The sequence below is a fragment of the Ixodes scapularis genome, unplaced genomic scaffold (assembly GCF_016920785.2).
Source record: "Ixodes scapularis isolate PalLabHiFi unplaced genomic scaffold, ASM1692078v2 PGA_scaffold1__304_contigs__length_218370807, whole genome shotgun sequence".
Lineage (NCBI taxonomy): Eukaryota > Metazoa > Arthropoda > Arachnida > Ixodida > Ixodidae > Ixodes > Ixodes scapularis.
The window spans coordinates 75,560,022-75,585,265 of NW_024609846.1; the positions used below are offsets into that span (position 1 = coordinate 75,560,022).

Consider the following 25,244-nt stretch of genomic DNA (forward strand, 5'->3'; position numbering starts at 1 on the left):
CTGTTCGTACTGTGTACACTAGTGGTGCAAATAAATCGGTAGTCCTTTTGATGCTATCGATAGTTGAAGCCAAACCAACTATCGATAGTCAGAAATCTACAGATAGTGATATCGACATATTTCACTATAGTAAAGCTAGTGGTATATACTACCGATTGTATTTTTTCCACAGTCACCTATCGTGGAACTATCGATTTTATATTACCGATCGACAACCGCAAAGCAATCCATAGTATTTTATTACTTGAAGAAGAACCTCAAAAATACATCCAGACAATGTTGCCAAGCTCGGAGAAAAACGCAACAGCAATTTGGTACTTCCGCATAATTATTGTGGAACAAATTAAAATCGAGAGTAAAGCCGTAGAAATTTCCCTTGGAAACAGTTGACAATAAAAATGTTGCAAATCTGTCGAAGATAGAAACGGTAAAAAAAACTGCTGTTGAAAAACTATGAGTAAAAAGTATTGATAGTGAGGTAGTGTTACTTTTCTAGATGTGTCGTTGAAGCTTTATTTTTTTCTTCTTAGAATGTCTCTCGTGAGATTCCTATTTGTATATTTATAGCCAGAGTTCAACTAGGAAATTGATAATATTTTATCGACCTTAATAAGTAAGCTACGCACCGCAGAAATCCGAAACCCTATTTGCATATGTTGCTATGAAAGTTTATAAAATGCGGAACAAAGGAGAGATGATATTACTCGGACAAAAATGTAAGTGTGGTGTTTCTGTCGACTGAACAGATTGCGAGAAAGTGCACAATATTGCCTTTAGCATTCACAGACTTTTTTCACTCATATAATTTCTCACTGCCAAAACTACTTGTACTCGGATAAAATTATATTTTATTTTATTTATTTTGTTTTGATAAGCAGGATGCCCCCCCCCCCCCCCCTAAAAAAATATAATATATCTACAGTGGTTTTTTTTGACGACAAAATAAACTACGCATTGCTGTCCGAACCAGATACCGAAGTTTCGGAGCTAACCGTTCTCGTTTCAAACCAAATAAGTATTTTTTTTTTTATATTTTCAATGGCAAGATAGCGACCGATGTAGCTCTCTGATTCAGGAAGCTCAATGGCGCGTGTTCACGAGAACGGAAGATGCGGATCCCATATATTCCCATTGAAATTTTGAGAAAATAACTTATAGTTCCTGATTGGAATAAAGTTTAGTTCTAAAACTTCGGCATCTTGTTCGCACCTCTAGCTCTACCTTTTGGCGGAGAATGAGCGTTCGACGATGCACAGTTTTATTTTTGCGGTGAAAAAAAGACAATCTAAATGTTTCTTTGTTGTTTTTCTGGAAAACGCTGTAGCCGTTACGTTCCTAAAGGTATTGTATCTAAAAAAAAGTTGGAAATAAAATCGTCCCTAAACAATCATATTGCCTTGGTTTAGGTTTTATCGGGTTATGTTGAATTTGAAGTGTACACACTAAAATCTCAGTTGCCTTTACTGAGTCAAAATTATTATTTCTACATCCTGACTGCTCCTGTGTTTCAATGTTTTATTTTATACAAACTGTCATATAATTTACCAGCAACCGTCACTAAAATTAGAAAATTGATGTGTAGAAATAGTGCCAACATTATGTCACGGAAGTCAAGCCTATATGCTTTCGTCAACGGCTACTTCACGATTTCCGATATTTCGCTAAGTTTGATCATCATGAGTGAAATATGTATGATACACAGCAAAGTTTCTATACGTAGCAGTTGCATAATTGCTATATAATATTTGGTTTCTCGGGGACCCCACAAAATGGCAAAGGGAAGATAAAGAAGCAGTTGCTTTTCTTGTATTCCTTTCCCCGAGACCACTCGAAAATCCCACGAAGGGTGCCTTTTCTCCCTCTGCCGCCTGTGGAGACAAATGCGCGTTGTCCCTTTTCCGCTCACCTTTTCATCTCCGGCGCGCTGGCGGTCCCTCTACATGCTCTACACGATTTCGAACACATTCCCCCAAATCCGGCCTGAGGAAGTTATATCTATATATAAAAAAGGGGGTTACGTTCTCTGGATTTATCGGGGCGACGTTTTCCGGGCTGGTTCGGACCGCCTTTGATACTCCATAGTTACCTGAAAGTTGACTCTTGAGAGTATTGATAGTCAAGCTAGAGCGCTATCGATAGCACTATCAGCAGTGATACTGAGGTATAGTAACGAAAATCATTTACGATTTTTTGAAAAATTATATTTACTCCTAACAAGGAAAAAAAAAGCTCCCATTTGAGCTTGTCGAGGCCTGTTCCTCCCCTTAAAGGGGCCCTCCAATGACTTTTTTACTAATTTTTAATTTGCACCAAAGCCGAGCGCACTGAACGTAGTAACTTAGTGAAACTTTTCTTTTCTCGAAATCCTCTTTATTTTAGAAGTTATAGGAAAATTAAAATTACAAAAACAAGCAAAAAATAACCTCCCTCATAACGTCCTTGGTTGCTTGAGAGTGGCCGTGAACTAGAGGAGAAGTAGTGAGCTCATCGAGCGCTCACGGCTGCAGCACTCCGTGTCGACGGCGCGAGAGGGCGCCATTAAAGCGTGTTCTGGATAGGCTGTGTGTAGCGGGCAGCCAGAGCTGCTCTCATTGTATTTACTGTGCGATTAAATACTAATTCGGCATGACACTTCATTGGCCACAAACGACAGCAAGCACGGGGTAAAGATAAGTTCAAAATGGGGGCTATACTTTGCGCTGCCATACCGCGAAACGGCCAAACCGCAAAACAAAGCTTCTCGCAAAAGGCCTTCGGAACGCTCGGAGCCGGTCGGATCCTCCTGCCCATACGACCGCAGCACCACCGCGTACATCCGGGACCCTTCCGTGTCGGCGCCTGATCCCACTACTCCTTTCTAGTATGCGCCGCCTTTTCCACCGCTTGTTGGCGGGTATGTCGACGGGTCATTTCTTGTTTCCGTACTTTATGAACTGCATTCGTTTCTTTTTTTATCTAAAATATTGAACAAAAACTACTTTTATAAATAACTGAAACGGTTCGCGCCACTTATATTTTGTATTTAGACTAAAAAGAAGCTTTTAGCGGCTCTGACCAGTAGTAAGCCTAGGACCAAAGACGTCACATTTTGCGCGCTTTCGGTACCGCGGGTCGCCCTCGTCGGTGGAGGAGGTTTCCGCGTCGTCCGGTTAAAATATGACGCACTGATATTTAGTTACTCTCTCCGTGCCCGCTGGCTTGCCCGAACCCCAAGAGACCTGGAAACCGCAAAAAAGGTAGACGCTTAAATATGATTGCAGGGCCCTTTTAAGGCGCGTTCTCACTGGCGAGTCACAGCTGTCGCACGAGAATTTCTGTCGCAAAAGCGACAGCGCAACTCACAAAAAGCGACCGAGTGGAGCAGTTGCTTCCAATCCGAATTTGGAGGCCGGTCGCCGAGTCGCCCGGCGGCTGAACAAATCGGCGGTGCCTCAGAACTGAAATTATATAAGCAACTGTGCCTCGCATTTGTTTACATCCGACACGCCTAACTTTTGTGGTAGAAGCAGCAACCAGGATTTCTGGTCAACGCGTCGGTTAGCGGTAGCGGCCTTGAATACAGATTCAAGGAGGTCTCTGCGGCGACTCTGGTGAGCGCTATTAAAGAACACATGTTACTGTATAAGCGGGGTAACCCGATTTCAACGAGCGCCCGATAAATAACTCGGCCTGGCAGCAAATCCGTGCCACTTCTTGAGAGGTATGAACTGCGACACGGTCACCCGAGCGAGTGCACGCCGATGTAGCGATTGTGCTTCTTTTAACGGTTTCCAAGGACCCAGGTGAACATAACAAGTATTTTTTCATATGGCGACGACGACGGATGTGTAGCTGTGAGACAACGAAAACGGAAAAGCAGCGAAATTAGAACCCGAGCTGTGTCGGGGTGCACTGAATCGACGGTGATCCACGGAGCTCCCGAAAGGCTACTCGCCAGGAGCGAAAATGCATAGAGAGGCATAGAGGTCTCTGTCGCGGCTCTGGTTAGAGAACTGATTTATATATAACAAATATTACGCCTGCTCCAACGACCGCCCAAAAATAGAACTCTACCTGGCATCACAATCCGTGGCTTTTGGCTTGACAGGTATGCGGAAGCCCAAATGAATGCACGTCAGTTTAGCGATTTTCCGTTCATTGTACTGTTCCGAAGGTTTCAATGTACTTCAAGTCTTTCTTTTGTGGCGAAAACGACGCGCCTAAAAACCAAAAAAGGGATCCAGCGAAACGCGAATCCGAGCCGTAGCGGGAAGGACGGAATCGAGTCGGCTGCAGAGTTTCCGAGAAAGGACTCGCCGGTAGCGGCTCGCCGATCGCCTGCAGTGCGAACGCCGGCTGTCGCTTGTCCCATGTCGCTGGTCGCTCGCGCGACTGGCGCTAGTCTCAAGTGTCAACTAGCGTTTACAGTGCAGTGGAATACAGGACCTCTGAAATATGCGCATGCAGAACCAATCAAATTGAGAGGAAATACTTATGCCATATTGAACGCGATTGAAAATAATAGGAACGTTTTGTAAGCCGCGTTTCACCGTCCACTAAACCCTCCGCAGCGAAAAAGTCGCTACTGCGCCTGCGCGCCGATGGCCTTGACTGTAGATTTTTTGGGTATCGTAGCGGATTGCGGAGTGCGTTATGGGTCAGCGGAAACGATCTACGAAAATCCCCCAATACTGGTTACGTCTGAAATGACTTTATGCTGATGACCGTCGGCTAGAAGATTAGCCCTAACCCACGTTGAAAAAAAGTAGAGACAATTTTCTGCCAAGTGTCAAGTGCCTTTGTTTTTTATATAATGTTTGGGGTTCGGTGTATGTGGTCCTGGTGTATTGTTTCTGGTTCGCTGATCATCCGTTGTGGTGGTGGCGACTTTTGAGGGAGGGGTATATAAGGCGTAGAGGAAATAAAATTTTTAGCTGAATTTGAGTCGTTGTCTGTCCCTTTTTTCTCCTCCTTCACAAGTTTCCGTTTTTCAAATCACAGTCGCAGGTTTCGATCATCATGTATAACTTTCTGCATTTTATTTTTGCATTCCACGAGGGGGAATGGATTGTCATGACAAATTTTCAAGATCTTTGAAACGTGATGAAATGTCCACATCAGGATTCGCTTCTTTATAAAGGCTGCTCCTGTCAGCACTGCCAGTCAAGGGCGGAAAGTGGGAGAGATTTCGTTTTCATTCATATTGCGGTAAAAGTGAATACAGTATATATTTTTACTTACTCACTGTTTAGACAAGAGAGTTAAACGGAACATAGGAAGGCGGTCACTGATATCACTGGAAAAGAACCTTTCGACACTATTGGTAGTTCTAAAAACTATGAATATTATTGTGTCTTTTTTTTCAATAATTTTGCATCACATGTGTAGCCTGCAAGTTCAAGCATTACTGAACCGTGCTTCCAATATAATCTCTGTTGAAACTATTAGGGCCTTCTTTCTGTGCTTATGGTGGTGGCTTTATTTTGCTATGAATAGCTACTAATGACCTATTATATATCTAATCTCACACATTGGTACTGTAGTGTGGCTGAAAGCAGACCGCATCAAGCAACTAATGCCCAGAGCTTCCCGAATCGGTAGAGTCCTTATGTGTCACCACATTAATATAAATATGCCACTGGCCAAAAGTTGAAGTAATAAAATTAAGTCGGAAGACGTTTCTCAGCCGTCATGATTATCTTCGTATTATCTTCATTTTAATTTGTACCTGCTGCTCGTTGAATAATCCTGTTATGGCTGCGGCAAAAATATACGCGCAGGTTGTGTCATTTTTAAATACGGAAAAATAGCATATAAAAGGCATAAAACTGTATAGCCTTATTGTTATTCCAGCTGTACATTGCTGGCGGCAATAAAATGTATCAATGTGTATGAACTGGGACGAAAGGAAACAGCTTGGACAGCGTTTGGATTCGAACTTCTCTTTATAATTCCTCGCGATGCAGCGGCATCTTCGGTTGGTCATCATGACTGCTGTCGTGGCCAGAATATGCCATGAGTCTAACGCTCCCCCCTATAGAGCCGGAGGTCCTAGAAGAGTTCATCAAACAAGCTTTGGTGCAGATGCGCACTAAGAAGATGCTGAGAAGGCACGAGAGGTTGGAATTAGAACAGCTTGGGGAGAGACTGTGGCTAAGAGGGTCGGCTTGATGCGGTCGATTACTAATATATCCTGACAGCCGTTTATCAGTATGAACGTCTTAGCTTGGCGATCAAGCACTCGAAACAGTCCGTCGTAGGCCGGGAGCAGTGGTTTACGGATGGGGTCGCGTCGCAAGGAAACATGCGAGCACAGTTTGAGGAGTTCGCGAACGAAGATGTGTCGTTGGCTCCGTTGAGGTTGAAGATAGACCAGGACGAGACAAAAGATTCGTCAAGGGCCCCCGACTTAGCCATTGTGATCTTTTGAGTCGGCAGAAGGCGAAGGAAAAAATTCTCCAAGTAGGCGCGGTGGTGCACCATAAACCAACTCGGTTGCAGAACAGCCAAGATCGCCGTTATACGCCGAACGAAGGCCTAAATTGACGAGGGGAAGGTGGTCGGCTCAACGTTCTCGGGGGTCGTAAGTCGCAAGAGCTTCCGTCAATTGGCCGTGACGCCGTTTCACCATGCCGTTGGTCGACGGATGATAGCGGTTTCGATGTGTCGTGCGCCCAAGATAATCACTGAAGTGGCAAACAAGGTGGGCTGACATTGCCGTCCCCAGGCGGTGATGCCTACAGCAAGGCAGTCGAAACGGGACACCCAGCAGACGATGTCACCGGCAGCGAGTGTATCTTATGTCATGTCAGACACCGGAAATGCATCAGGCCATTTCGCGAATCTTCCACACACGTCAGCAAATAACGGGCTGCAGGTTGTGATGGAAGTGGTCCCACGAAGTCGATATAGATGAGCGCTATCCTGCACTTCGATATTCCAGTTGAGAGGGGGGTAATTGTGGTAAGTCGCGTGACCTTGATGTCTCGGCAATGAATGCATGTTCATGCACAGCGATGGACATCCACGTTCATACTCGACCCGAAGAAACGACTAGCTATTACTTGTTTGGAAGCACGAATTACGGGATGGTTCTTTTTGTGCAGATGATTGAAAGAGCGTGACGAAACGCTGGTGGTACGAATGGTCCGAAATGGAGTAGTACGAATGGGCTGACCTTTTGCAGGTAACCATTACCGGAGAAAAGCGTAAGAGGACGAAGGAAGACTTCAGCGATCCAGCAGGGCGCGCTAACCTTGCAGCTCAAGATCTTCGCTTTGACCGGTTGCCAACTCTTCTCAGTCTACTGGGTGTGCTGAAGGAATAGCAGCGTCGAAAAACGGTGCGTCTGCAGAGGTGTTTTCATAGCCGCTGACATGGCGGAGATCCATGGTAGCCTGTGATATAAAGCTGAAGAATTCATACCACTCGGTTAGCCTTTCGCAAACCGAATGGCATCCTCACATACTAACGGAGGCGAAATGTTGTGGCGATGGCGGTCTTTGGAATGTCGGCATTGCTCCACTGGAATTTGATGATATGCTTTAACCAAGTAGATCTAAAGACTATCTGCCAACCTACCAGGTTCGTTGTGAAGTCCTGTACGTGAGGAAGTGGTTACCGGTAAGACTGTGCGTTGGGGTTGAGGGCACGGCAACCACCGCAGGGTCTCCAGTCGCGGAAATCCTTCCCGGGGAGCAGTGTTGTACGGAACGGAGTTCCAAGGAACGACGTTCTTGGAACGCGTTCCTTTTAGGAGGAACGAAGGAACACTGCCGTTTTCTTTTGCATCGGTGGAACTGGTACGGGAACTAGTTGCATTTTTACTGGAACGGAAAAAGGAACGGCGTCCCTTCATTTCGTTCAGTGGGACCATTTTTATTTTATTCCAAGAGGGAAATTCAAGAAGTATAAAAACTATAACTTTATGAAGAGCAAGATCTCGTTCACTTTTTGGTTACTTATTTTAGGGTTTATTTTGTGTGGTCCTTGCTTGGTAACAGTCGGGTGCAGCAGAGCTAGTGGACATCCATTTTTCTTTAGCGTCCGAGACTGCGGTACACAAAGCAAAACGTCTAGTCGAAGCAAAAGACGCAAAAAGAAGGACGTTTAAAACTAAGCTATTTCCTTTGCTTCCACAAATCCTTATACACCCAGAAATCTTAAACCAACTGCAGCCATCACTGAACTTTCACAAAGAGACCTACAGTTGCAACAAAAGAGCAGTTCACCACACATCGAACACATCCTTGTATCCTAAACATTTTTCACTTAAATGAGAAACAAAAAATGAAACTTTATTCCCTTCTCTCCTTCTCCCCCACCTTCAAACTGAACAACGAATCCATTCTTTATGAAGAACGACTTGTAGTTCTTAAGACTGATCTTCGAAAAGCCGAACCCACTTCTTCACTTGCTTGTATTGCAGACAGCAACATCGAGAAGCCACTGTAGTTAAGTTCGAACAAAGGAGTTTCTTATATTGAAACGTTTGAGGTTTTTGTAAAACGCTCGCGCAGTATTGGGTAACAGTATATTTAGCTTGTCAAAATCAAACGAAACCAATTCAAGGACGACGGCATGTATGATGATAATAAGTGCTGAAAGCATTATATAAAAGCCAAGAGGACTAAAACACAATGCCGGTTGAGGATTCCTTGAATCGGAGGCTATTCCGGCAAGCACAGTCGATCAACAAAAGTAGAAGCAACTCGAGTGAGATGAAAAACTCGGCCTCCGCGGCCTCTGCTCATGGTATAGCATACGTCTGACGGACACCACTGCCAACAGGCATTGGGGTGAGATTTCAAACCAGAGGTACGTCACGTGAAACCACCCTACCTAATGTTAACGCCCTCCCAAAACCGAAAACAAAAATTGGTTGATGCATATGTTTATTACATATATGCTGCATAAACTTCCGTATAAATACGCTTGGGTGGCACAAAAAAAAAACAAAAAAAAAACGGGGTGACCATACGTAGTTATCGTTTATTTGTGTACAAATGAGCGAGGTATGCACAGAGAGGCGATGCTGTAACCACTGCGACGGTGCCTGTGTAACCTGTCGGAAGGCGCGTTTGTGTTTTACCGCCGCCCTTGTCAGCAGGCAATAGTTAAACACACAACCTTTCGTCAGCTTGTATTTAGTTTCTTTAGTAATTAAACCAGGTTAAAGAATTTCGGTAGAAATTTGCGGGGCATAAACATAAACAGAGTACATTTCTTTCAAATTAGATAAGCGGTTCAGAAGTTCACTGTTTTGGAGTAGTTTCCCCGCCGCACGACTCACGCGAAGACAAACCAACGGCTTGCGAAAAAAAAGAAGAAGTAAGCAACCTGTATGTGTGATGACCTGTGAGTGTGATGAGCGTGAAGACCTGTGTGAGTGTGAGGACCGTGGAGAGCTGTGAGTGTGAGTGCCGTGAGGATCGTGATGATCTGAGTGTGAGGATCGTGAGGACCTGTGAGTGTGATGACCTGTGGGTCTGACGATTCGTGATGACCTGTGAACGTGATGACTGTGATGATCTGTGAGCGTGACGACCGTGATGATGACGGCGAGTGAGTTTGGTTTTGTGTTGAACCGTAAGGGTGAGTCCGGGTGATGACCCTATTTTGAATAAATCGTGATCGTGCGACATTTTGTTTTCGTGGATTTATTTGTATTTTAGCCGTGAGCGCGTGCTGGCGGCATTGGGTACTACAAAGGGTTGCAGCACCCTAAGCAGAAGGACATTGAGGCACCTTACATATTAGGATATCTCTGTTCAACCCTGCACGATCTTAGGGTACTTACGAGCCACGCTTGTAGCTTATGCAAGCGTGTGACCACGCGCGCTAACATATCACACACAAAAAAATAGAATCAACAAGTGTCGCCTTCTGAGCCTCATCAGGCCTTTCGCTAGGAGTCTTCTGACGACTAGTTACACTTTTTTGCAACGTTAGAAAAGTGCCGACCAACGAAGCCATCAATTGCAATTCTGTTGAGTCTATGTTTATATAGCGGCAAGTTAGTCAGCTCTGAGGGAATCTGGTGTCTTCATTGGAGATGAAAGACAGTGCAGTTTACCGCTGCTTGTCTGACGACTTTAACGTGCATCACGCAATGGTGATATATGACAGCATCCAGTACGATGCTCATCCAGGTTGAAACGGGCAAAGGCGGTGGATTGAATCCACGATCAGTGAGCTTTACAGCGTGAGCTTTCGCTACACGTGCTACCGATCCACGAGCAACGAGACATCGCGGTCCAATTCGAGCTCGACAGAAATACAGCAGCAGCAACAGCAAGAAAACCTCCAGTTTGAGGCATTTAGTACTAATGTCGCCATCTCGTTTAACAAGTTGGAAATAAAATTAACAGGGCGATTTTATTTACACAAATGCGCATCGCATTTGTGTAAATTGTGTGTAAAATGTGTAAATAAATTGCTTTCTCGTCATGGTCTTAAAATTTAGATTAGAGGCACCCCTATTACGTACGGCCAAGCGTTTTGTCAAGTTTGTCTTATAAATAATTGTATTTTCAGAAATACCTCAAAAAGCGCTAAAAACAGTCAAAACGGTCATATTTCTTGATTTTATTAAAAATCTCCAGCACTTTAAAAGAAATATCCAAGGGTCATACAACCTTCATTGCGTTATCATGAGTAACCCCCAAAAGAATGAATACTATCATGCATTCCTGAAACTCAGTTTTGTGAAGCGAAAGTTTCCCATTGAGTGACGAGCGGTTGAATACCCCTTAAGCTGAGACTACAGTGGGAGCTACGTGCCTGCAGGACCAATCAGGTTCATGGCCGGAAGCGTGAGGACGTGGCGAAGGAATGGCGTATGACTGGTCTAACGATTGCGTAGCTTCCGCCGCGGTCTCAGCTTAGAGGTGACCGGAGTATGGTACCTGCAGCACCAAATCTCGCATTCCGTCCTTTTTTGGACACACACTTATAGGGCACAGGGTAAGGTAAAATATAAAAAAAATTGATTTTAGCTTTTTTCGCAATTTCATAAGTTTAGTTCTTTCGGCACATTTTCCATTGCCACAGTGTCCTTAGAAAGTTATATTTCGGGCTGAAAATCACTTCTTCCGAAAGCAAGCAGCAGGTGACCACGCCTTCTTTTGAGATACGCTCCCTGTTTATCTATGAATTTTCCAACGAAACAAATTCAACACCAGACCTAAAAGCTTGTCCGGTAACCGATAATCTAAAAAAAATTATCTGGCGACTATTGCATAGCTTTTCTAGAACCCGACAATCCCGAGACGCTGTACACGTTTTTGTTCAGGTGTGCAATCTGTACATTCAAGCGTTTGTGTTTTCGTAACGACAAAATGGCGGCATTGGATGCTGTTCTTTTATTCAATGGTGGCAGCATCGCACAAGACAATGTTTTGAAATCCTGTGGATGGAACCCTGTGTGGAACACCATCAAGTGGCTGAGGGAAGTTGACGTCACTCGAATATGCTTTACGGATCAAGCCACACGGCAGTTCACAAAAGAGGTCCGGCAAGCAAAGCGATAAGCCTAAAGGCGAAGACATGACTTTAGCGATTCCTTCCAAGCTGGCGGCTATTGCAAAAATGACACCTAGGCTGTTGGTGCCAATAGAAATTTGTTATTGACCAGATTTTTTTACTTTAAAATCAATCATCTCAAAACAGTGTTTTTTAGTACATAGGTAGCATTTTTTCCTCAACCTGACATTATAGAGGGTTGATTTATTATTCCTACCACCTGCATGGGTGTTGAAAAATACTGAATTAAAATTAAAAATATGCACCCAGCAGTTTTTGTGTTAGAAAGTTTTTAATACATGAAAAAAACTAAAATTTCAGTACGAAAATAAAAAAAAACAAAAAAAAAGCTTATTTTAGATTGGTTCAAATAATTCTAGTTCAGTAGATAAAACATAATATTTCGAACAAAAATGATATATACATGACAGGAACACTCCTAATAGTCCCCGAGAAAAATGTTCCTCAACATGGCCTCAAATGCATGGGGAGTATAGGACTTACCCTGTGCCCTTAAGCAAGTATTGGACACGAGGACTGTGCAAGCATTCGGCGTGAACTCTGCTTGGCTTGTAGCGAGAACGAATGCTGTGTCAGAGTTTGGCAAGGACTCTGATGCCATTACAGGCTTCCTGCCCAAGAAATGGTGACCACCAACGTTGCTTGTTGGGATCATAAAAGGGTCTATTACAGAAAAAAACGGCCTTATTTTAATAAACCTTATGCGAAGTTCCTTGGTGGTCTGACAACACTGAGATCGTCGCTATTTTAATGTTAGCCAGTGTTGTCGGTACACGGTGGAGGCATCGAGAACAACCGTACGGGCAGTGTGCGATGGCGTGGCAGCTGTGTTTTTCGGCTTCCAACCATAAAATTTGGACGAACAGTTTAAACAACCTACCGCACCTGTCTGACGAAACGCTAAGAGGCATGTGCCCACGTTGGAGACAACCCACACTGTGTAAGCTTCCACAGCGAAGGCGTAGGACTCGCTCCGCTGCTTCAACGAGGTTGTCGCCAGCGTGCACAGGCCTCCGAGAGTTTCATCCTACAGTCGCGGTAGGTTGTTTGAACTGTTCAACTACATTCCGTGGTCGGAAGGCGGAAAACACGGCTGCTGCGGCATTGCACACAGGCCGAACAGCTCTCTCCGATGCCTCCACCGCGCTTCGGTACCGATGACGCTTGCCAACATTATAATAGCGACGCTCTTAGTGTTGTCAGACCATCAAGCAATTTCGCATAAGGTCTATAAGCCTAATTCACTGGCTGCCATCTTTCTTTTTTTTTTTTTACACCGCATAAATTGAAAGCTTTTGACACAGTAAATCATACCAGGGTGGCCGCAAAAGTAACCGGAATGAATTTCTGAAGTGTGTCGCGGCCGACGTGAGTCCCCAGGATGGACCAGGCTCGCCTGGGGTCCAGATCCGGACGGTGCTCCGGGCAGGAATCTCAGCAGGCGACGATGCCGATAATTAAAACTCTGTTTTATTTTTTTTTATTGTTTTGTTTACATGTCCGGAGAGCAATGAGCTCTGGCCATACAGCAGCTAGCCGCAGCTATTAGTCTTGATCTTGGTAAGCTCCCTGGGCTAGGTGAGCTCAGTGCTCTTGAAGTATATCGGTTGCCATGCGGTCGATCGGCAACCACACTCTAAAAAAAATAGAGCAAAAAGGTAGCAACGTCGCGTCTTCCTCCATTCTACTAACGCGCCGCCAAGCGGACACGAGAAACAGGGAGGAACGAAACGTTTTTCTCCTTCTCCAAGCAGACGGGCGAAAGCTTTCACCCTCCCGACTAATTTTCTTTCGGTTTCCTTTTTCGAGCACGCCGCGTACGTTGTTTTAAAAATGTTGTTGAGTCGATTGAGCTTCAGCGGCAGCGAAGGCCGCCTGTAATTTCGTGTTCTAGTCCAAACGTGCAGAACATTTCGGTTGTATTGACGTTTTTATCACTAATTTTATCAAATGAGCAAACGAAGCCGCTAGAAACAGCGAAGTTCCAGAGCAGTGCCAGCAGCGCCACGTACACTGGGTAGGATGTCCGTCTCCGGATTGCAAGACTCACGTGGCACGGAACTACAGTAGCGAAACCACGCGAAACTGTGTCGACGTTTTCGACGTTATGGAAACCGCAGGAACTGCGTCCAAGACAGGCAGGTTTTGCTGCCAGCTGCCTGGGTGCCTTCCGTGCTGAGTTCGGTTCTGTTTTCCGATGCCGAGTGCAACCGGCGTTCAACATGGTTCTGTATTTGTGCGTGTCAGCAACATAGCTGCAACATCGTGATGGCACTGTTGTGGGTTGTGAATAGAAGACTGAAATTATCGCCGTTGTGACCGTGTGTTCGCGTGTCAGTGGTGTAACAACAAGATGAGATGACGTAAACTGTCGGGCATTGATGCCGCTGGTCGGGCCGTGATCGAGGGGGCGGTGCGTCGCAGGTTGACATTCCGCTTTACATTAAAAAGTTTAAGACAACTTGAGGGATTAGGCACGTGCAGTCGATTGACTTGTGGATAGTCATGTTGGAACGCTGGTCTGAACAGTAAGCTCCCGTCGTAGTGGTCATTGTGACTGTCAGTTGTCTCCTCGCCGAGAGCGATTGTGCTCTGGGGAAAGAACTGAATAGTACAAAATTATGACAGAAGTACGTATCTTTACAGTGTAGAATTTTAGCATTAAACATGGTGTAGCTCCGTACATTTAACACCTGCAGCAAGTCGCCGCTTTGACTGAATTCAGGTTGATCGAAAAGCGATTTCTCTGCCCGTGAAGCATCACTTCCAGCTGAGTGAATATCCGCTCTACAGAGATTAATTCAAGATGGCGATTGCAGCCAAATAGAAAAACAAACGCTACAATAGAAATACAGGCTACGACGTGCCGTACGGGGAAACAAACTAATGGCTTCCAACCGCATTGGAGCGGCTTGATTTATTGGCTTTCAAATACTTACGGCATGATCGATCGTTTACTTTTTAATAAGAGAATCTTCCCCTGAGTCATTCAAAATACTCTCAGGGGTATGACATTGCTGGGGAAAAATATGAACATACTGGGAATATTTTTTATTCCTTAGGGAGTCGCCGAGAAATTCCGTACGTTCAAAACGACCAGTATAAAAGATCTAGAGTTATTTCGTCTATCTAGAGTTATTTCCTCCAAGCGACGTCGTTACAAACCATGGAATAATTCTGAGCTGCGCAAGCTTAGAAATAAAAAATAAACGTGTACTGAAACAATATTGCATACGTATTGACTCCGCGTCATATAATAAACTAATAAAGGTAGGATCTATTTTTAGACGTGCAATAACTTCGTCTCGAGCAAATTATTTCGCAACGTTGAATGCCAATCTCAAACAGAATCCTAAGGAATTCTGCAAGTTCATTTGGCCTAATCGCAAGGATACTCTCGGTGTTTTGTTTTTGCTCGTGGATGGTAACCTTGCCTCTGAGGGCAACTTAAAGGCTATCACCTTCAACGATTTGTCACTACACTTACTCGGATGTTTCTGCAAGGTATCCTTAAAGTCTCGTTCTTTGCCACTTGACTGGAGGTCTGCAAATGATGTCCCGATCCACAAGTCGGGTCCCAGGAATCCGGTTGAGAACTATAGGCCTATCTCTCTCACGAGCAAATCCTGTAAAACAATTGAGCACATAATTTACAGCAATCTCATGAATCATCTAGCACTAATTAATTTTTTACTCCGGCTCAGCATGGTTTCCGTTCTGGGTCATCTTGCACCACGCAAATAACGGAATTCTATCCTGATTTAACACTATCATTCGATAAAAGTAAGCAGGTCAACTGCAGTTTGGGGGGTTTTAAAAAAGCTTTCGATATGATTCCTCATGCACTCCTCATGTTTAAACTTCAGAAGCTTAATATTGATCCTAACGTTATTTGCTGAATAGGTGATTACTTAGATTCCAGGAAACAGTCCGTGGTAAATATTAATTGCAGTCCCCGTATGTAAATGTTACTTCTAGAGTTCCTCAAGAAGCGGTGCTAGAACCGCTCTTGTTTGTCTGTTTCAATTTTTATTAACGATATAGTTGGAAATGTTTCCTCTAACATAAGATTATATGCCGATGACTGTGTTTTATACAGGGACGTTGCTTGCAACACTGACATATTTGCTCTCCAAAGCGACTTATATAAGATTAAGGCTTGGAGTTCTAAACGGAGCATGTTTTTAAATCTATCCAAATGTATTAACATCAGGTTTACTAGGAAAACTCATTGTTTTGCCTTATCATACTCTATTGGTGCGTCGCCGGTTAAACGTTTTGAGGCAAAATATTTAGGAGTTTTTTTTTTTTTCATCAGCTCTAACTTGCAACAGATATGTTGACTGCATCACTGAAAACGCTATTCGGCCACTAGGTTTCATTAAACGTAATTTTAGGTTGACTTCATTATTGCTAAAAGAAACTTTGTATTTTTTACATGTACAATCTATTATTGATTATGCGTGCACAATCTTGGACCCCTATCAAATAAATTTGGAAGCACAGATTGAAAAAAAATCCAGAATCGCGCTGCCAGGTTTATTGTGGGAAATTGTGATTTCAGAGTAAGAGTTACTATACTTAAGTCGTCGCTGGGTTGGAGGCCTCTGAGTCAGAGACGTCAATGCCTTCGTTTGAAACTTTTATTTAGCATTTTTCACGAAAATTCTTGTATCTCTAAATCAACTTATCTCCTACAGCCTGTCTACGTGTCTGTCAGAAAAGATAATTCAAAGAATATTCGCCTATATAAATGTAAAGCTGATGTCTTTAAATGTTCTTTTTTTCCCCGCGGTCAATTGATGTCTCGAATGAATTACCTAATGAGGTTGTAAAAATTTCAATTCCAGAGCTGTTTTTGACGAAGTCCAGTTGTATGTTTACATCTCATATTCATATTTGTCTAAGATTTGAATTTGTTGTGCTTCTTTTTCGCGTACAACGATGTTTCATATTTGTTATAATGTTTTGATCAATTATACTGTTCTTCTGTGCCTCCCCCCAAACTGTAATGCCTTTTTAAGCGTTGTAAGTATTCAAAGAAATAAATAAATAAATACCGTTTTCATTTCTAGAGAACGGGGAAACGTAGGGACAGGACAACACGAATAGGAAATTCGTGTTGTCCTGTTTTGTTTCCCCACTCTCCAGGCATAAAAGCTTCAGAATTATGAAGGATTGGAAACTTAGTCCGGCACAATTTTAGGACTTCATCTTTCGGTCACAAACTTTTGAACATTTGCATTCATGTGATCACATATTGACGACTATACCGAATCAGTGAGTTCTGCGCTCTAGTCGCTTGGTTTAGTCTCGGCTTTAAGCCAACTACAATACCAAGGTGTAACCTAGGGTATATAAATCTCATTCATAACTATACATAACAGAACAAATGCAACACGAAATCCAGGAAAAGAAGACCCTAAATGTTTTAAAGGAATATCTATCTTAACCCCGATTGTGCGGTGCTTTGACCAGTGTACACAGTAAAAACAGTCAGTGCCTTAGCTTTATTTAGCCTGGTTTAGTTTCGGAACTTTTAATGAGAAGTTTCCTTCCCAATCTTTCTTTGAGTCTCCCTAACGCTTCTTACTCTTCTTCGGTTTCTTCTTTTCTTGCTTCGGCTTTTCACTGGGAGGAGGAGTTTAGACATCAGTGTCATTGGGCACGCTTGAATCGGTTGTCAAATGGCATTCTCCGTTTTGACACAATCCCTCACCACCATCGTTGTACTGAAAATAAGGAAAAAAAGAGGATTGAAATTGCTATTGCGCTTGAGATGTAATTTTCGGTAACGAAACAGTTCAAAGCATGATATCACATAATCTCTTAAATTTACTGCTAAATGTAGCCATGAAATGTGCCGGCTACGTTTAACGTAACAAATACTACTCTAGACTTAGCGGGGAAAAAATCCACGCGATCTGACGTGACGCGACATCATGTAACGTCGTATTTTCCCTGCTACGTTTATTATGAATGTCTATCTTAAATACTTCATACTTAGATGAATTGAAGTATAATACAAGAGTATTTTAAATTGTTTCTGTTTTGTCGATTGAAACAAAAATGGCGTCTTAAAGGACCCAAAAGAGAATGTTGCCTGGTAATAAAAAAATTATATTCCAGCTTTTGAGATTTTCCAGCTGAACGAAGGAAGAAATACTTAAGATAGAGACAAGGAACATACACATTCACTAAACTCTCACAAGCATGAACAACCAATCAGCTCAGTTCTGGGAAATCATGATTGTATTCCAACTACTTTTGCTCACATTTATAGAACTAATTTCTTTTCTGTGGCATATGCACAGCGGTCAAACGAAGCGGTAAACTCAAATTCTTCACTTTTTGTTGGGAGATATCAGACTTGGACGTAGTTCAACTACTCTACTCAAACTACTGTAGTTTAACCACTTTTTCGAGTAACTTGGTTACTTTCAATTACAACTTGATTTGTGTAATTAGTAATTTAATTTAACTACTTTTTTCAGGTAACTTCTACTCAAATTACTAACTACTTTCGAAATTATATAGTGCTAATTTTGCCCATCACGAAAGTTTGAGCGCAGAAATGAATAAGACGCCGGCAGATAAAGTGGCATTCCCGAACAAGGGGTCCCCTTGTTCGGGAAGGCGTCCTTGGGCCAAGGTGGCGACGAGCAGCCAAAATATAACACCGGCACGCACGAACGCAGGAAGAGATGCTTAACAAGCCTTGGTCGGGTATTGGCCTAATCCGGTAATGCACGCAGGCGCCGCGTTTCCAGCTGCAACCCTGAAAGACGGGGACACTCCGAGAGTTGTTGTTTTCGTGTTGTCTGTCTTTAGTGAGTTCCGACTCAAGCGTCCTTCCGACCATCCATGCCTGGGAGACCTCCTCTCTGTTAAAAACGATTTACTTGTCAGGCGTGTCAGGCGCATCAGAATATTGTAGTCGCCGGCGAGGATTGCGAGTTACCCTTAGGAGATCATTTTGTTGGGCCCGGCGTCAGCGGCGAAGTATTTTTTTCAGCGGCGTAGCACTAGCACTGCAACGGGACGCGCAGTCGTCCGGATGATCTCATCGTCGTGGCGCGAGACTTGAACCCTTGACGGTCTGGTGCACTCGCTCAGCGTACTCTCAGAACGACTTCGAAATAAAGAGGGGCCAGTCATAACAATCTCAACTTGACCAAGAAAAAAGAAGAAACAGGAAAGTTTGTTATAAAAGACCCTCTACCCGATGCAAACCTCACGTGTTTAGTCATGGACACCAAAGATGCCGACACTCGCTTACCCGACCCTGCACAGCCTGTTTCTCAAATTCAATGCTGCCGTTCCATCCAGCCCGTCGGTGGAACGTCTATTTAGCTTGGCTGGGGACGTCTTTAGAAGGAAAAGGGTAAAACTCTCCTATCAAGAACTTTGAAAGTCAATTGCTTCTGCGAGCGAATAAACTATTTTGGCGAAAACGCAAGCCATAAATAGACTGCATTTATTTTAGGCTCGCAGGGTTTTTCATCGATCAAAACTGCTGTTCATTTTGCTACCACAAAAATAAAAAAAAGTAACTTCGAAAGTAACTTCAAAGTAACTCGCTACTTTTTACAGTACTTAGTAGTTTACTCAATTACTATTCCAAATGCGTAATTTCTACTCTACTCCAATTACTTTTGGCGTTGATACTCAGTAACTTAACTTAACTACCTTTTTTGAGTAATTTGTACATGTCTGGGAGATATCACCTTCATTAGCCGCAAACAGTTTGGTTTGGAAACTCCTGTCAACGGTATAGTGAAGGATATCATGACTCGCAAAAATAGAATAAGAAGAGCCTTTGGCTACGTTTAGCGGGAAATCACACTTTCATTTAACAATGTACCGTCATGCGAAGCAACTCCCAGTTATATATGGGGGGGGGGGGGTACCTTTAGCTTCCGATAGTACAATAAAACAAGGACACGTGACGTCACGGGATTCTGCAGCGTCACATGACGTTACTGGAGCATGTTAGATCATATTAATGGACGTCAGTTTCACGCTCCCTCACAGTATTACGTGGCAATATAATTTCTGCTTCTTTACCAACTTCAATTTTAGAACAGCACAAGGTACAATCATTTTGTTCCGGCTCAGGGAAAGAAGGGAATGTTTAGAGCATATAATATTTAATTCTTTCGTAATTTTGAACAGTTACCGCCCATATCCGAGATGGTGGAGCAAAGATGTTTTGACTTGGAATTATGTTCATATAAATATTATAGTACCATATCATCTTGAGCTGCATTCTTGTGAGGGAATCATAAGACAAAAAGAGATAACCTTCGGCATAAACATGGGAGTATAGGAACTAAAGGAACAAAACCGCATATACACCTCTTGGTGTTTTATATTCTATAGACGCAACTGTGAATATGTTTCACACTAAAAGGAATTACACTGCATATCAAAAAGCACACACGTAAAACATATGACCCGCATGCGCGGGAGCCCGTACGTGTGGTAACAAGATTAGATATGCAACTCACAAAGCATCGTTCTCCGTTCCCGAAGAAAAATTTGTCCCATGATTTGGTCTCAGCGTTCCAGCAGTAATAGTCACAGCCTTCTCTATTTTCCTCCTGTAAAAATAATAAACCGAATGAATAAATTGAAAGTAATATTCGCAAAACCTTGTTTACAAAGGGTGCTTCGCGGGCACGATTTACGAAATTAAATAATAGTTTGCGGAAGCATTTAATTTTATCAAGTACTTCAAAAACATTTCTACAGAGAAGCGGCCTACATAGACTCGTTGACTTTGTTTGTACTTCAGCACACGAAATGGTTTCAAATATGTAATGAAATAATTGTTACCGAGGCGGGTCTCGTTCCATTTTGGCAATCGTGGGCCACAGCGCTTGCGAAGAAGGCCAGCGACACTGCAGGCAATGAAGTACAGAAAATCCTATTTAAGTAAATCCATGCTTAAAAGTTTTATCTAAGAGATATTTGCCTTTAGCGCATGTATCGAAACTAATAATGTAAGAGTAAACAAACAAAATAATTAAGAAGTAAAAATTTATTCAGGGGCGCCAAGACACCAAAACAGTATGTCGAAGCGGTTCTTTAAAAATAACCTTGCAGTCTAATATTAAGGCCTCCTCTACTGCGAAGCTGATTCATGTTCTGAGTAACCATGCTCATGGCTCTTGTTATTTATTATGTTTACATCTAAAACACAGTTTTAATCAGGTGTGCTGTTGAAGAAATTTAATATATGGTTCGATATTCAATTATCATAAAAAGGTGGCAAGAATACAATTCTGAACATGGTTTTTATTGACATGCAGAATAGCACGGAAAAATGTCTATACATGTCAAAAACACGATGCAAAAGTTCACTACGCAGAGTTTTGTACATATCTTTTTTACCCAGGAGACTCGAAAGATAATAAACCATTCTTGGAGCGACCATGCAGGACCCCAGGCGCAGGCTGCTATATGTGATGGTGTTATACGAAATATATCTTCACAATCTACTGCGTAATATAATTCTTTCGTGCTGGTATGAACAAAAAACGAATATCGCAATTGTTTCGAAAGGTTAGTGGAAATGCGTATTGAAGCCTCTCTATGGTAAAAACGTTTTTGAAGGCATGGGCCATAAATGAAAAAAAGAATTTGTTACATTCAATGTGTTCATAACAAATATATGCCTTTTGAGCAAGCGTATAATAAAATTAATAAGGGAATTTATTCGCCGTATCTATTGTAAGCGTGGTTTTTCTCAGAAAGCTTCGTCTCTAATATAATGCACGTAGTATACATTGTATAATGTCAAAAAGATTGGCAAGATAGGGAAAAAAAGACATCCCGTGTCTCAACAATACTACCAGTCGTGGTTTAGTCTTAAAACTCCTATACTTTTATTTACCACAATCGTGTGCAGTGCTGAGGCTATGTTTTGAACTCTATATATTAGGTTGGCGTAAATTTGGTAGAGGTGTTGTCTAAAAGGCACAATATAAAATCGGTGAAATCCTTATCAATCAAATAAATATAGTCTAATCTTCACTAAAAATAATGAATTTACGCGTACTGAGGTCGAAAATCTGAGCCTGGAGTACTCCATTCTAGTTCCGAGATTGATACCGGCTGAAATTGTCGGGGAAATCAGGTAATGAGCACTCTTCATTTAATTACAGACCAATTTCATAACACATAACAATTTTTCTTGCAAAATACTTGAGCATAATATTCATCATACCCTCGTTAATTTCTTGATATTCATCATTGACATCATTTCAGCAAGGTTTTGTAAAAATTACTGCTGTGAGACTAAATTTTCACAATAACCTTTTTCATCTTTGGACAGTATTAATATATGAACTGCGTATTTTTTAACGTTCATTATTTTTTATTAACAACTATCTGCATAAAGCATTGTAAATATTGACTGGAACATCATCGGGATGATCAAGTATTTTCTAGATAATACAACCCAATTCGTAACAGCTAAGGACTTCGAATCCCCAACTTCTCCGATTGAGTCTGATGTACCGCAATGCTCTGTTGTTGGCCCCCTGTTATTTCTCATTTAGATAAATGATCTATCTTAATCTATCACTTCATCAATAAAGATGTTTGCCAACCATCGTGTCATTTTTCGTACTATATCCTCTAGTACTCATACCTCCTTACTTCAATCTCATCTAAACAAAACTTCCACTTGGTGTAGCTCGATGAAAAGGCGTCTTATTAATAAGTGTAAATTAATGCGACTTTCAGACCAAGTAGTCAGTGCTATCGGTTAAAGAATATTTCATGTTCTTTTGTAGATGAGGTGACGTCATATAAATACCTAGACATTAATTTAACTGCACAGCTCCTGCCAAACATACGTCAATATTATAATTAACAGCGCTAATCAGATGTGTAGGTATTTACGGCGTAACTTCGTTATGGCGCCGTCATCTTTAAATATTCAACCCTATAAAATTTTCGTTCGTTCTAGTCTTGAATATAGATCATCAGTATGTGATCCAGGCGGCTAAGTTCTTACTAATAACATATAAGCAGTAGAAAAACGTAGTGCACGTTTAATTTTCTGTAACAGCTATTCTTTATCGACTGTGTCATCAATGAAAACCAACTTAAACCTTCCTCACACTTTCCTAAGTAGAAATATGCCACGACTAACTCTATTTTACGAAATTAACCATTATAATCAGTTATTAAAAGTCCAGCTTTATTTTTGAGCCATCATAGTTGCCCTCTTGTACAAGTCACCACCAAAAAGTGCGTGTTCCTCAGTGTCCTGAACAGTGTTGGCGGTACCGCGTTATAAGGAACAGCATACCGCTAACCCCTTACTTTTTCTTGGTAGCGCAGTAACAGTCGCTTCCTTTTTAAAACAGTAGCGGGTAATATACGTACACTTCTTATTTTGAGTAGTGGCTATCGTAGTTACGCTACTAGTCACTTATTCTTCCCAAGACGTAAAATAATCACACTTCAATTTTTTTCGGGTTTTTAGGCGCCAAGTTATGGGGATCTTAAAAGTTTTGCGTTTGGCTCTAGGTTTTTCATCTTGAGTATTTAGGAGAAAACATAAAAAAAAGGATAAAGTGCTTATGTTCAGTTTCTGCCTGAATATAATGCTTCTTGAAATATGGCGCGTATGCATACCTGAACCGTCAAAACATTAAACCGTGTTAATTCAGAATTTAAAAAAGTAACACTAGTAACGTGTGTTAATTTTTATCGATAGCGGTAACAGTAATGTTTTTTTTTTCATTCATTAATACCAAAGACCAGCACTGAATGGAACCACCTGCGCACCTCGATTACCGCAATGACCTAGGCATCAGTTTTCAAACTTGCCATTGGAGCTTAATTGTATTGTTTTTTTGTAACCTACATATGTTGTTCCGTTGTTGTATTTTGTCACTTTCACGTATATTTTGTCTGCTTTTCACTTCCTTCCGTAACGCCATCTGCGCCTCAAAGTTAAATAAATAAATAAAATAAGTTGAGCGTTATATACACAAAAAGAATGCTTGACAGTTTAGGCAATCACATCTTCTAACAAAGAAGAGGACTGAGCTAGTTGGTCTATAAATTAAACATGGTGTCTGTGTACCCTCGCGTATTAACGTTGTTACGCGGCGTTACACCTACACCATGTGTAGATTCTCTAAATAATTTAAAAACTCACCCAACACCAGCGTGATCTCAGTCAACCTCATGGTTTGTGTAGTGCTCTCAAGGAGAACGTGAGTGCTTATGCCCTGAAAGAGGTCCATTATATAGTCGTGAAAATTCCAGCTGGTTATTAATTTGTTCTCTATTTTTTATCTCGACCTCAGACCGTTTTAGCATTTGCAGTGTTCTTTCGTGCTGGATTACGTAGCAATTCCTTTGTTCTAAACATTTTGAGCTTGATATATTTGTGTAAAGAAGCTGAAAAGACAATTGCACGATGACGCATCTACTTGTTAAATACACTGTGAGTACAGGTGACAACGTTGTTTAGAAGAAATGCTCCTGACATTTAAGTTTCGTTTCTATTTTAAGCTCACCAGGGAACAATGAAAAACGCTCGCCGTACTGTAGCTAATAAAATGTGATCAGTCGTTGTATTATCATAGTTTGTCTTCAATGCAGAAGAATATTCGAAGGTCGTCGATTCTAAACACATGCATAGTATACTTAAGGGTTTTTGTGTCACGATAAAATTGTAAAATGTCCTGCTGCACAGTGTCTGATTTATACAAATATATTTTAGTTGTTTGAGGACCGACACGTGGAGCTTTCCTAAACGAAATATTTCTATGCATTCTAATATATTAAATGTTGGGTTTCAAAACGGGGTTCATTCTTTTCAACTCACGTGATTGGTTTCCTTGTATGCGAAGAGTTTCCTTAGCGCCAGTCGTTCATTCAATATTTTCGTTAGTCTATTCTCTTTTTGATCCAATGACGTTAGGTATGAAGTGTTGGTCTGATTTCCCAACCGATGAAGCTGTTTAATCCGGCATGAGTATTTGGCGACGGCTCATTTTAGATTCTAAGTGCGAAAAGAACAGTCCACTGTCAAGGGACCCCGGCTAAGGTTTATTTAATAAATTGATCACACACTGAATCGTGTTTGAGTAATTAAGATAATATTATTATTAAGACCAATTACTTCTGTAGCATTTGTGAATATTGTAGACATTAGTACTGATAATCAGCAGTAAGAATATTTATTAGCTGGCTTACACTGATGATTTTGTGTTTATGTACTTCGAAGTGCTTAGGTTTATTATCTGAAGGAAACAGTACTCAACTGGATTAATAATTGAAAGATCATAAAATATCTTATCAGATGCTTATAAAAGCGTGTTAGGGCTAGCATGGGATTAGGACTGTGCTGTTCGCTACTGGCGATACTCTTCAGTATTCGGCAACGCTGTGAAGATAATATGGTCCCTTCCAGCTCACAACGACCTGGTAGTATTTTTATAAAAGAGCAATGTTCATATTCTAAATAAATAAATGCTTCAATCTAGAGAATGCAAATCCGAGAAATTAAAACATGTGTTTCTGCTAAAAACTAAAACCCTAGCGGCATTAAAAAAATGGGGCGCTTACATTTGCTTTTCGGTACTATGTAATAACTTTCCTGCATACCATATGTGCGCATCTTTGGGCAAGGAGAAATTGGCTAGGCTCAAGCGTGCCAGTGTTTAACATAATGCGGCATCACTAATATT

The 25,244-nt window shown here is 41.9% G+C and overlaps 1 protein-coding gene across 1 annotated transcript; it reads right to left on the minus strand.

The window, feature by feature from the left end:
- Nucleotides 1–17,017: 17,017 nt before the first annotated feature.
- Nucleotides 17,018–23,735, minus strand: LOC120840205. The gene is made up of 4 exons (XM_040210616.2): nucleotides 23,705–23,735; nucleotides 20,362–20,426; nucleotides 20,034–20,126; nucleotides 17,018–17,255 (listed from the first exon to the last, which is right to left on the minus strand). Exons 1-4 carry the CDS (start codon nucleotides 23,733–23,735, stop codon nucleotides 17,169–17,171), a joined length of 276 nt encoding a protein of 91 aa, XP_040066550.2. The 3' UTR covers nucleotides 17,018–17,168.
- Between the last annotated feature and the right edge of the window lie 1,509 nt (nucleotides 23,736–25,244).